The sequence below is a fragment of the Theropithecus gelada genome, chromosome 6 (genome assembly GCF_003255815.1).
Source record: "Theropithecus gelada isolate Dixy chromosome 6, Tgel_1.0, whole genome shotgun sequence".
NCBI classification, from domain to species: Eukaryota; Metazoa; Chordata; class Mammalia; order Primates; family Cercopithecidae; genus Theropithecus; species Theropithecus gelada.
In genome coordinates this window covers 144,431,647-144,445,589 of record NC_037673.1, presented here as the reverse complement: position 1 = coordinate 144,445,589, position 13,943 = coordinate 144,431,647, and the positions used below count along the sequence as shown (strand labels likewise).

Below are 13,943 nucleotides of genomic sequence, written 5' to 3'. Positions count from 1 at the left end.
CTTTCATCCTCTCAGATAGACCTTTGTGTATAGGGGAGGGCATGCAAAGTTCAGGCCACTTTTACATCTACCCCAGCATTTGCTTCTCACTGGGACATTTTGTGTTTATTAAGTGGATATGCACAACTTTATAGTCAGTTAGGAGTTTGCGAATCTCTTGAGCCTCTTTGGGCTCTTTCAACCATGTGTGAAGACTGAGCCAGGAATACCCTTGCTTCAATTATGACTGCAACCTCAGGCCATTTTCCTTACCTTTGGTGAAGATTATCACTTACACTGAAAACACCTCTGGGTACGGCTTTTGCTCATCACTCCAAATTAGGTTAGCCTTCTTCAACAACCGCAATGCCTTTGCTGACATCTGTGCCCTTCCCTGTGTAGAACCTCCATGCCAACCAAGTCAGGGGGTGAAATGGGAATATCCCTGAGCAAGAACATCACAGACCTCTCTTTTTACTCCTAAAGTCAGCAGTTATTCAAGATAAATGATTCTCAGATTGGTATAGACTACTGATCAATTTTCAGATTGCTAAAATGTTTTTCTTTTTTTGGTCAATTATGTCTAGCTTTATAGTTGCTTTCTGAGGAGAGGATCTGCTGACCATCTCATTTAGTCATACTCTAAAGTGTTACACCTTAGGATAATTTTATGTAAATTCCCAAACCAGATAAGAATAATTTACAAGAGAAAAGTGGAGATTCACTTTACTTAAGAATATAATTGCAAATTTTCTAAATAAGATGTTAGTATCCAAATTCAGAAATTTATTTTAAATATATTATAAAGTATCATTTACTCTAGGAAAACAATAATAGTTTAACATTAAGAAATATATTCAGATATTTATGTCAATAGACTAAAAATCAAATTATTTTAATAGTTGCAAAAAAGACTTTTAATAATAAGCAACACATATTCAGCAAACTAAAAATAGAAAGGAATTTTCCAAACTTGCTAAAGTGTATAGGTAAAAACCACTGTGATAAATATTACACTCAATAGAGAAACTTTAGAGATATTCCCTTTAATATGAAAAGACAAGGAGATTATTTGATGTTCATTACTATCACTAGTATTTAACTATTGAAGTCTGGATCCTTTACCAATTATATAAGAAAAGAAAGAAAGATGTGCTAAGATTGAAAGGAATATTATAAAACTCTCCTTATATGTAGATAATATGATCAACTACCAAGAACAAAGACAAAAGTTGTCTGACATAAGATTAACCTGAAGAAATCAATAGAATTTGTCCATATCAATAATAAACAGATAAAATATAATAAAAGGCAAAATATATTCAAAATAGTAATAAATTTACACATTTTTAAAACATTAACAAAAATTATAAAAATCTCTGAATATTTTACAAATTTTATAAAGTAGATCAAAATTATATGAATTATTCATAAACTGTTCTACTCTCATGAGTTGAGAAAATTAATACTGTAAAAAGTCAATTTTACCCAAATTAATTTACAAATTCTTTGTATCTCTAAACACATTAGGTTACCAAATTTGAGATGAAGTTTTTATAAACTCAGTTATTTTTATCTCTAACATGTCATGTATGTGGGAACCATATATCTATGCATAGGTCCATCAGCTTTTAACAACATGAACTAAGAAAGGGGACTTACCATACTAGTTATTAAAGCAATAAATGAATCTGAAAAAAAGGGACCTCAGAAACACACACATACACTCAGGTGAACTTAATATTCTATAAAGTTGGTAACCGAAATCATGAGAAACATTGAATGAATGAATTCATCAATTAAAAACAAGTCTTTGCATGTACCAAAACACCAGAGATCAGAAATTATGGATGACTGGATTGAGATGGTAGGGATGGAAATGGAGAAAAGGAGTTAGACTTTGGAGGCAGTACCAATAATACTTGTTAATGGAGGGAATACTAGAGTCGGGAAATGAAAGGGTGACATACTAGTGAAAAGAAAATTAATGATGAAAGAGAGAGTGACAGGATGTCTGTAGGAGGAAACTCCTTGAAATGCAGAGCACCTTATTCTGAGAGTGAGTAACAGGGTTGATTTTTGATGGGAAGAATCTAAGCAGAAAAAACGAGCACATTGTTCTGTTTTATAGTAGAGAGAAAAACAACAACAAGAAAAAACACATGGTATAATTGGATGAATCCTTTTAAATACAGAGACAAGGAAAAATTTAGACAGAACTTATTGGAAAGGCACACAGTCAAATGTTAACTGCCTTAACTTAATGTAAGTTACTACTTAGTTATGTAAGTAGTTTCCTAAGTAGTGAACCACATTGCTATAAAAGTTTTATCTAGAGGGTTTTTTTTTTTTTTAGTTTTTGTATGTGTGTGTGAGTGTGTCACTCAGGCATAATATATTAACAACGAGTAATTTTATTTCTTAAGACTGCAATTTTATTTTTTTTAAACTCCCACTTGATTAAAATTCAATATTTTTGTGTCTACATAGGGAAACAGCTAACTAGCTATATTTTTTAGATAGGTTTGTTAAAATCGGTATGCTTGTGTGTATTTTGCTTTTTTTGTCATTTCCTCATATTTTATATTTTTAAACACCGTAGATATATCATTTTTTAATAATGAAGACAGAGGAGGAAGAGGACAGTGGATGTTAGAAAGTGAGCCACTCTTTGAATGTGGCAAATAAGACACATATACAGTTGCCACTTCAGATTTTGTAGAATATAAAAGTAGCTTTCTTTTGCTACAGATAAAGAGTTTCCAATTATTGATCAATTTTGTGGTGTCTGTTACTGTTTTGAAAGTGAGACTGGTTGAGCCCAGGCAAATAATTTAGTAGACTATGTTTACTATGGAGGCTGAGGTTCTCAGGCGTTCTTGGCTAACACTGCCAAGAAAGATGTCAGCATTGTTAGACCATGGATGTTGTAAGTAATTAAGGTGCACTAACCTTGACTGATTATTTTAATTATGTGTTGAGACCAGCAGAGAAGGAAAAGAAAGAGGAAATTAGTGAAAAAACTGCATAGGAGACCTGGGGCGATGTGAGTGGTGGTTAGACTAGCTGGTGGTAGTCCCAGCTTTGTCAATAACCCATTTGTGAGATATTGTAGGCTAGATATATATTTCCACCAATCTGGGCCCCAACGTTTTATTTTTTTAATTTTATTTTTATAATTTTGTATAGATTTTTAAAATGTTTATAAATGAAAAAAATTATAAAGTGAAATGGTTTATACAGCAGGATAAATTTGCAGTTTCTTTCCTTCCTTCTACATTACTTCTTAATGTTTTATGATCCTTTTTTTTTTTTTATCCAGAGAACACTTTTCTTAAACAAAATATTAGCCTGAGTCCCTGTCTGCAAAATAGATATAAACAACCAACTCTAGTTGAATTAGAAGGACCCTCCAGGTACTGGAACATATACAGTAAAAAGCAAAAGAGCAAAAGAAAAAGGAAATAGAATGAGTCAAATGCCTGCTAGAACATGTTAAACCCTGAGATTGGCTTTTAGAACTTAGTTTCCATTTGGTCTAAAACTCATTTTATAGATGAAAACATTGAGATCCAGAGATACATAAATTTTCCACGTTACATAGGCAATAAGAAGTCTGATTTGAACTTAGTTCTACAGTCCCAGGAAAGCTCTTCTTTGCGCTAAGACAGGACAAGAGGAATGAGAAATGATGGCCGTGGAAGGCAGACATCACACTGGCTGACTCCACCTCTTAGTTTCTGTCAGTGCCTAAAATGTTTTTAGAGTTGGGTCATGGGTTGGGCCTATGGACAAGATATACCAGATATTTAGCCCACCCCTGGACTAACCCATGTTCCCTCCCTTCTAAGTTGTTGGCTTCAAAACAGCTATGACCTGGTACTTAAGGAATAAACAGATAGCTCTAAATAGAGTCAAACATCCTCTCAAAAGTAAACAGGTTGGCTCCAAATAGTCTCACCTCTGTTGGGGCAGTAGCCTTCGTAGCTCTTGCTAAATGCTTGACCCTCTTCTGTGATTTTGCTTCTTTTTCCCTGGAAGAAGACAAGAAATAGCATAGTTTAAACATTGTTTGCTCAACTTACAGGAATAACAGCTAGCATGGTAAACTTAATTTTGACTGCCCTCCTCAGCCTAGCCTGGCACGTCAAAATGGGTAGCATGTTCAGAAATGGACGCAGTACCTCAGATCTCCATTCAACATTGAAAAGTATCTTGAACATGGTATCATTATAGGCAAGAATCTCTAACTTTAACTGCATAACAGACTACCTTCCTGGAATACTTCCAACAGCCAGGTGGTCATCAACTCTCAAAGCTGTCTGCCCCATTCGTTGAATGTAGTTTTTGAAAGAGAATATTCACATTGAACCTGCTTATATTGGTTCTAATTCCAACATCTAGGGACCCACAGAGCAAATCAATTTTCTCTTCCATAAGGCAGTTCTTTAGCAATCTGATGACAGCTTTTATGCCTTGCATAGCCTCCTTTTTTTCCAGGTTAAAAAAAAAACAATTTTCTTCCAACATAATTTACCCAAGTCATAAAAATAATAACTGAATGAGTAACTTCAAAATAATAAATTGTCTTCAGACTCTTAAGGCATTTCATTTTTGTTTTACATTATTTTTCAGTAGATTTATTATATTCATACTTTCAGTCTCATATTAAAATATCTTACGAAACAAGAAGAAAATGTTATAATAAATAATATAGCTGCTGGTTTACATTCAGCTTTCAAAAGAAGAAAGAATTATTCAACCAGCCCTAGGCCTCCCATCCTCTATTAAATCTTGTCCTGGCTTCTTTGTAGTCTCACAATCTCTTCACTAGAAGCACTGCATGATCAAACGATCGGAGCTTCATTATCCCAATCTGATTGACTACGTCAACCCCCAAATTACATTCCGTGACACACACCAACCTGACATTTAAAAAGCCAATTATAACATAATTATCCTAAGTGAGTAAGCTCAGTATTGGCTTGCTACCACTGTTGAAGTTTTGACAGTGGTCAGAAATTGAGGCTAACCTTCCTTTTCAAAAACAAATTAGGACATTCTGGTTTTAGGATTCGCAGTTGATAACATAAGCCTTCTTTTACCTTTGGGGTGACAATGGAGAGAAGGAAACCAAGTTAAGAAGCATTGGTTAGAGATTGCTAAACTACCAGGATACTAATTATTTCTGAGCTGCAAGGAGTCGGAAACTATCATCTACCCTTTAGTTTATCTCATCCTAGAATAATGCTAGGTGTCTAAAGACACTGGCAGCTCACAGAATCAGGGTATACCTTGCTTAAGTCCTTCTGCTGGTTGGTTGCCACAAGGAGAGTCTGGCATTATGCTTAAGCCAATCTTCTCAGTCCCTAGGCTGCAACAGAATCAGGTCTTAACAGGCCCAGGGAATCTGACTTTCTTTGTCAACTTCATTTTTTTCCAAAACCAGGAAGTTCAAAGTGGAACTACGTCCTCAAAAGACTATAGAGTGCTACAGAAGGTATTGATACCGGGCCCTCTGGAATGCTTTCGGAATCTTGTTTGAGTGATTATTAAAATCTTTCCAGGTGGGTGGCAATTATCCAACTTTATCTGATGGAAGATGTCAGAGTGATCTGCTCAGCACTTTTATTTAACCATTTCGGTTTAGAAAAATGCACTTGAAAGAAAAGAAAAAGAATACATTTACCAGTTCAGAGACTAGCTGTTAACTCAAACATTGCAAAGAAAGAAAGAAACCTTTACTCACAGTATTATTTTGCATGTGGCACATTTATTGATGAACATTATTCCATCAAGACTTAGAAAAAATTTCTTATCCTGGGGACAGAACAGTTTTCCATTTTTCATAAATGCCTGAAATTCATGACATATTTCCTAAGATAATGCCAAAAAAAAGTTGTGTTAGCTGAAATTACATCAAAACAAAGCTTTGTTTTGACATATATGTAGATATATGTATATGTCTACATATATACACATGTAGATAAATGTATATGTCTACATATATATGCACATAATTCAAAGGTTTTATGAAGATTAACTATAAGTATGTAAAGCCCTCAAAGAATGCCTGATACATAGTAGGCATTCAATTAATAAATTATCCTCCTTCCTTCTTCCTCCTTTTTTATTATTATTGTTTTGATGTTGGTGGCGATTGTCATTATTATTACTGGAATATGCTAAGATGGTATATATAAAGTACCTAGTACACAGTGGGCCAACAGTAATTTCCGCGAAAGGAATATGAAAATGTTGCTGAAGGACCGAGGCAAGGTGTTTGAGCATTGAACACTATAAAATGTCTGCCTACATTTCCCCATGGGTGTACTGCAACATATCAGCTCCTAGAAATTTTAACAGTGTTAAATGAAAAAAGGATTTCTTGGTTCTATATATTTGGAAAACAAATTTCTAGGCTGGTTTATTTTCTGAAAAGAACTTCATGTCCCTTGATCTATCATTTGACTATGAGCACAGGCAGACTTGACCTTAAAGCTAATAAAGCTTAAGATTCAGGGCCCTTCACTGTCACATCCCCCTGCCGAGGTTCTGGGAGAGGCGTAACCATTTTGCATTTTCAAATTTGTGTTATATTTTTTAAAAAACCCATATTCCCACCCCCACCACCATCACCACAAATGCCATCAACACTACTATAACTACCATCAGAATCAAACCTTGTGAATCTATGGAAGTACTGAGGAAATTTCTCAATAATTGCATAAGCCTTTATCTCTCTCTCTCTCTCTCTCTCTCTCTCTCTCTCATAATTTTTTTGACACATCATTTGGAACTAAAATCCTACTATATTTGTTTTGGGCTTTTAGTTTTGTAAATACCAATAACTGTGTTATACAAAGTTTAAGGAGGACAGTGGAAACATTTTAAATAATAGAATTGGTGGAGAAATAGAAAGTAGAATGACTTTCAAAAATGGTAATTCCTTCTTTTCATTCATTCAATACATTTTATGAAAGTCCTGCTACACATCACTCATTCTTTTTTAGAAGCTTAAAATATGGTGCATTTGTGCTACCTAGTAAAGTATGACTTTAAGATGTTATATTCCCTTTTAATTTAGAAAACTCACTAAGTATTTATTTATTTAGTTTTAGATGGAGTCTTGCTGTGTCGCCCACCCTGGAGTGCAGTGGCGTGATCTCAGCTCACTGCAACCTCTGCCTCCCAGGTTGAAGAGGTTCTCCTGCCTGAGCCCCCTGAGTAGCCGGGACTACAGGTGCATGCCACCACATCTGGGTAATTTTTGTATTTTTAGCAGAGATGGGATTTCACCATGTTGGGAAGGCTGGTCTTGAACTCCTGACTTCAAATGATCCACCTGCCTTAGCCTCCCAAAGTGCTGGGATTAAAAGCATCCACCTCTGTACCCAGTGAAAATTCACAAGGTCTTTAGATTAAGCCTTTGGAATCTAAGGAGATTTTCGTTGGTTGTTTTGATTGTTTAAAAAAATCTGCTTCAAATTGCTTGTATCAGGAAACAAATAAAGCTTTTGCTTCAACTCTGACAAACACAACCTCTTCCGAAAAATTTACTAACGGTTTCTATTTAGACTCCTATATCTATATCTGGGGTGTTTTGTGCTTTTTCTTTCTTTCTTTTTTATTTATTTATTTATTTATTTATTTATTTATTTATTTATTTATTTTTGGGAGATGCAGGGTCTCACTATGTCGCCCAGGCTGGTCTTGAACTCTGGTAGTCTCCTATATCTTTATGATCATCATTGAATGAGCCAGCAATCACCTATTATTAGATTACTATACTTTGCTAGGTGCCATAGATACAGCATTAGGTAGGTAAAACAGAAGTATACTTGCCTGGATGAATAAAGCTGTTCTTAATCTAGCCTCTTAAAAATGGTAGGCAGTTGGTAGCACTTGCAAAATGATTAATGGTGAAGGAGAATCGCTAAAAAATATCACAGACCAGCCCTGGGAAATTTTGCTAAGGATGGCATGCTAAAATGTATCTAAGATTATTATCACTACACAGTAACTCCATCAGAGTAGCACAGTAGTAATTTCTGGACACAGATAAATTACTGGGCATCTTGAGATCTGTCTGATCTCTGACTCTACAGTATCAAATGCCAACTTTGCAAGTTGTGCTTACCTTACCGAATATAATTGATCCTAAAGTCCATACAGTAGAATCAGAGAGGGGCCTGAGGCCTTTGTAATAAAAAAAAAAAAATCCCTTATTAAGTAAGCCTTATAGAAAGTGTGTAGAAGACTCATGATAGTCCTGGAATAAAGCTATAAATAATTTTGAATGTTTATCATAAAGGAGTAGCATCAGACCAGGTGCAGTGGCTCATGCCTGTAATCGCAGCACTTTTGGATGCCAAGGCAGGAGAATTGCTTGAAGCCAGAAGTTCAAGACCCTCCTGGGAAATATAATGAGACCTTGTCTCTACTTATAAAAAGATAATTAAAGAGTTGCATCAATCAGAATAATCCCTAAATTGGACTTATCCAATGTCACTATTAGATGAGAGCTTAATTCCTAGAAAGACTCCTTTTCTTACAAACTGAGCATCAGAGGCCCAGATAATAGGTTAAGAAACTTGTTCACAGTGTTTAATTAGTTAAGAGGAGATTCAGTGCTATTTTTCTGAGTTATGAAATTATCCAATGTATTCTCTTGGGAAACAGGAAAAGACCATAAAAATGGAAAGCAGCAGTAGAGTTTTTCTCTGAGCAAAATGGAATACCCTTTCAATGACCACAATAGAGAGGGTTGAAACAGAAGCAAATTTAGACCAAAAGCCCTCCTGAGTTGAGTAGGTGACTTTTCAGCGACTGTTTACTTGCAGAGTAACTTCCAGTCCCTGGCCTGTTTTTGTTTTGTTTTGTTACTGTTGCCATTATTCTCTTTTTCTCAGCATGTCCCAGGAAAACCGGAGCCCTCTAGGGCCAAGTTCTTCCTGTTTCCCTCACTGGCTGAGGCCTAATTTGCAGTCTTCTATTGTCCATCTCCAGCTATTATAATGAAACCCTCCAGGAGCTGCCATTGCCCTATCTCAGTGTTAGAGCACTGACCAGCTTGCTTTTGCCTGAAGAATGACTCTTAGGTGATGACAAATTTAAGCATGCTTAAGATCCTTCCAGATTGCTGCAGTGCTTTTCCCTGCTGTTTAGGTTCATGTTTATGACATTTAATATGCTTTTATCATGCTGAAAGGAACCCAAGCTACTAAACTTGGAAAATAACCAAATCGCAGCATCACAAAAAAGACTACGTCAATAGTTTTCATTTCTGACACAGTATCCGAAAACTCTGATTAGAAAGGCTTCCAAATAAAATAATCACTTCTTTGTGTTCTTGCCTTTAGTACCAAATATAAGAAGTCACTCGGCCGGGCGCGGTGGCTCAAGCCTGTAATCCCAGCACTTTGGGAGGCCGAGACGGGTGGATCACGAGGTCAGGAGATCGAGACCATCCTGGCTAACACGGTGAAACCCCGTCTCTACTGAAAAATACAAAAAAACTAGCCGGGCGAGGCGGCGGGCGCCTGTAGTCCCAGCTACTCGGGAGGCTGAGGCAGGAGAACGGCGTAAACCCGGGAGGCAGAGCTTGCAGTGAGCTGAGATCCGGCCACTGCACTCCAGCCTGGGCGACAGAGCGAGACTCCGTCTCAAAAAAAAACAAACAAACAAAACAACAACAACAACAAAAAAAGAAGTCACTAAATTTGTTTTTAAAATGGTTTTCAGTGAAATGGAGGTTAATGCTATGAAAAATATCAGTGTAAAAGTCCCAGTATCTGCCACAAATCACCAACCATCATCACGGACTCTGAAAAAGAAAATGATGGTTTTATACACAGTGATACTTATGTAACATTCTTCTTTTTTCCAGGATAAAACATCCAAGTGAGCATGCTCTCTGTTTCCCAAAAGTCTAGCTTATTTTCTACTCTACTGAACTTTCTGGACTTCTTCTTAATCAGTAAACTTAGATGAAATAGTAGAGAGCATGATAAAATTATCTAGAACACTCATGTAAGAAGTTTCTTTTAAAAAAAACAAATAATTGCAACAAAATACGTCAAGAGAGTATTGTAACCATGGTTCTCAGAGTTTCAACATAAAGAATAGCTGTTTCACATTTTTATTCCTTTAATGTTCATGGCCAGAGATACAGCAAATTTTGACACATATTCAGCAAAACATTTAAAATTGTGTTTTAAGTGCTGAATTAGGAGCATGCATAGCAGTGTGTGTATATATAAATATACAAAATGTGTGTGAGAGAGTAATTGGTCATCTTCTCTTTCAAATAGATGAAAAAATTTAACTTCTAGTAGAAAATGTTTTTTTAATTTATCAAACAAAAGAGTTTTAAGAGTTGGTAAAGCGCCTTCTTGCATCAGGACCTCTGCACTCACAGGTGCTTCTGTCTGGTCTGTTGTAAACTGCAAACACCTTCATGGTTCATTCCCTTATGACCTTCAGATCCCTATTTTAATACTGTCTCTCCAGAGAGCACTTCCCTGATTACCCTTATGAGAATGGATACCACCTCCATTCTTTGGGATCCTATTATGCCTCCTGATTTATTTTTCTCCTAGCATTTGTCATTATTTAATGTACCATATGTTTTGCTAAGCTACTTATAAATTTGTCTGTCTTCCTACACTAAAATGTAATTTTCAGGGCAGGAATTTCATTTATTTTGTTTACTTAAAAATATCAACAGCATCTCAAACAGTGTCTGACATCTAATAGATTCTCAATAAATATTTAATAGGTGAACTATATACACTATATTGAAGATACAGAGCACCCTCTTTTGCATAATGATTACTAGAAAATTTATTTTAGCTTCCTATGTGGTGTATCATGGCTTGTTCAGATGTTAAATGGAACAACAGTAGTTTTCCAGTTGATTTACTTTTTGTTTATGAAATGTTAAAGTGCTCATTTAACATGATAAATTGCCTCTTGCAGACATCCATCATCATTAATATGTTGGGCTTGTGTGTGTCTCTGTGTGTGTGTGTGTGTGTGTGTGTGTATGAGAGAGAGAGAGGGAAAAGGAGAGAGAGAGAGAGAGAGAGAGAAAGATTCATGTCTTGATTCATAAAAATCTGTTTCTGTGTTTTCAACAAAAGCTATTAGTACCTACCAGAATAATATGTTTGTATTACTAACATGAAGGTGTTGGCCACAAACCATTTTTCTTTGGGAATCTTGGAATGAATTCAATGAACAGAAAAAGCAGGACTAACCTGATCTTCATTCTCACTGGCAGCATCTGGGATGAAAATATAGAAACCAAAGTTAAGGAAATGTACAATATTTAATAAACAAAACAATTCATTTAATGTAGTGTCCTGATTGCTTTAATGACAATATGTTGTAAAACCACAAATTGTTTTTGAACACATTAAGATTTACCATGGCAAATAAAAGAAGGGCGCTGGACCAGGAGATTAGTATATATACTCACAAAGGTCTAATCACTCAGAAAGTTACAATTACTTTGGAAAATAATATTTATGTGAATTCTAACCCCACCAAAATCACTCATCTTCAAAAGGTCCTTTTGGAGCAATAAATGGCAGCCTCCCTTTTAAAATTACAACATAACATACATGCAAAATACTATACCAATTATAATATAATTTTGAAACTATATTATAGTTTTAGTTGAAACTATAATATAGCATTACATTTATAGGATATATAAATACAATTTAATTTTCTGAATTCTGGCAGCTCTACCTCCTTATTACAGCTACAAAAGTTAGAGATCTGACAGAAGGTAAGATTAAGATCACAGGCTATTATACTTTCTCGTTAACTTAGGCTCTTTTGTACCTACATACCTATTTTAGGAAAGTGGGCATTATTTGTATATGATTTAAGACTATCTCTGAGTTTCTCTTTTTTAAAATTTTAATGTTTCAGAGCAACATAAGTCTAGGAAATTTGTGTTCTCCTAGGGTTAAATAGCAAATATAAAAATCTACCCTCCACCTCCCACAAAAGTCCCTCACTCTTTGGAAGAAATGCTTTCAACCCATTTAGCACTTGAAAACACAAGACTAAAATAAGCTAGAAGACTCTACTGCTTTAAAATAAGAACAGATGATTGAATTTTTAAAGATATTTCATTTATGCCTATAACATTAAAATACATATATTATTTACAATTAAGTTTTGAATGTCTATTATGTAGATAAGTATATGTACTATGAATTGATACATTTAGTAAGAGGAAGATGAAGAAGAATCTATTCAGTTTTCAGAATTAAAGAATTAATGGAAGAATTTCTCATGGTTAAAAAATTCAGATTATCTCAAACTACTTGCCATTTCTAAAGATAACAACATAATTATAAAGCCGCATATATAAATCTTCAGAACTCTGTGTCTGGCAAGATATTTCAGGATTATATATACATACATAAACGTTTTTTGGCAGGAGTAGGGGGAGAAAAGTCCCTTCCCCAGGGCTTTGAGTTGTGTGGCAAGAAGCTTAGATTACACACAAATTGCTCACCTTGTATGAGGCAAAGAGCCAAGGACAGAAGCACAGACACTGTGGCTATCTTCATGTTGAAGATGATGCAAGTCGCCTACAGGTCCACTCCGTGCATTGCTCAGCTGGTGCAGTATGACTGAACTTGGGGAGATGCAGTTTACTTTTATAAAGCACTGGTGACACCCACATAAAACCAGTTGTTCAAGGTCATGGGACTCATATACCACACCACTTTAGCTTCTATCCTTTAGGATCCCGACAGGGTGTCAGGTTTGAACAGAGAATATCTATCTCTAAAGTAGTAATGTGCTTTCATGGTACCTCCCCCAGAATGCAATGGATTGAGTCCACAGACCCTACTCAAAGTTGAATATTCTATAATTCTATATAAGAACTGAATTCCCCAGAAATACCAGATATACTACCTTGTAGATAAACATAATTTTGACTGGACTCCCTTCATAAGTGGGAGGAGAGAGGAAAGGAAGACAGATTGGTTGTCCTACCAGTCAGGTATAGATTTAAAGATTTCCACATCTAGAGAAACCCAGGGTTCCTGTGCCTTTCATTTGTAGGTGTTCTGAAGCGTCTGAGTTCAGCGTCACAGACTCATATATATGTTAGAGTTGAACGCCCTTAAAGATAACCTAGCAAAGTTCTAATGTTGAATATATGGGGAGGCAGGAACTCAGAGGGGCAATGGCTTTCTCATAAGCAGACAGTTTAGTTGGAGCAGGCAGAGGAGGCATCCAGCACTTTCAAGCAGACCACACATACAGCATTCTTTCCTCTCTGTACACTGCTTCACCCTTAGACATTAGAAAAGGCAGAAACGTTGGAAAAATAAAATTTGTATGTAACTACTTTTAAAACTTCTCAATCTGCAGGATATTTTATATTATGGAGCCTTATTTTATATTCCAGCCAAACATCATAATCATAAACATTGGAGACTCAGTTTAACTTTCCATAGCCCGTGATTACCATGATTACCCATATTACTGTTTGAAAAATTTGGCTCAGTTTTCTCTAAATTAGATTTCTTCCTGTATCATCCCATTATTTAGTCTCCCAAAAAGAAAAGAAGAAAAAAGTTGTTAACAATTATAAATATGTAAATGTGATATTTTTCTAGAGAAAGTTTCTTCTCCTTAGTTCCTTCTTTCATCCTACAAGTAATACCTTTATTTCTACCAGCTTATTTTGCCCTAATAGCTTAAGAAAGCACCTGAAGAAACATGTGAAGATAACTGAAACCAGAGCAAAATTGTTTCATTCCAGTACTTCTCAGGGTCTTCACATCCATAGAAGAAAAGTTCAAGATTTTATCCAATTAAAGGCCTTTTTATGATGGTTCCAGAAAGCTGATCAAGGTTGCCCAGCTTAGGTAGTATGCCAATATTATGAGATTTATCACAGTGAGATATGTCCTTTCTTTTTTCTC

The 13,943-nt window shown here is 35.5% G+C and overlaps 1 protein-coding gene across 2 annotated transcripts in view; it reads right to left on the bottom strand.

Annotated features, from left to right (window-relative positions):
- Nucleotides 1-12,645, bottom strand: part of SPINK5 (serine peptidase inhibitor, Kazal type 5) — a 75,124-nt gene extending 62,479 nt beyond the window's left edge. For both annotated transcript variants that reach the window (XM_025387904.1, XM_025387905.1), the window contains exons 1-4: nt 12,518-12,645; nt 11,241-11,266; nt 5,729-5,856; nt 3,941-4,013 (exon numbers count right to left, since the gene is read on the bottom strand). In XM_025387904.1, the coding sequence (XP_025243689.1) occupies nt 3,941-4,013; nt 5,729-5,856; nt 11,241-11,266; nt 12,518-12,572 (282 nt within the window). In that variant the 5' untranslated portion in view covers nt 12,573-12,645. The remainder of the gene's footprint in view (nt 1-3,940; nt 4,014-5,728; nt 5,857-11,240; nt 11,267-12,517) is intronic.
- Nucleotides 12,646-13,943: the final 1,298 nt, after the last annotated feature.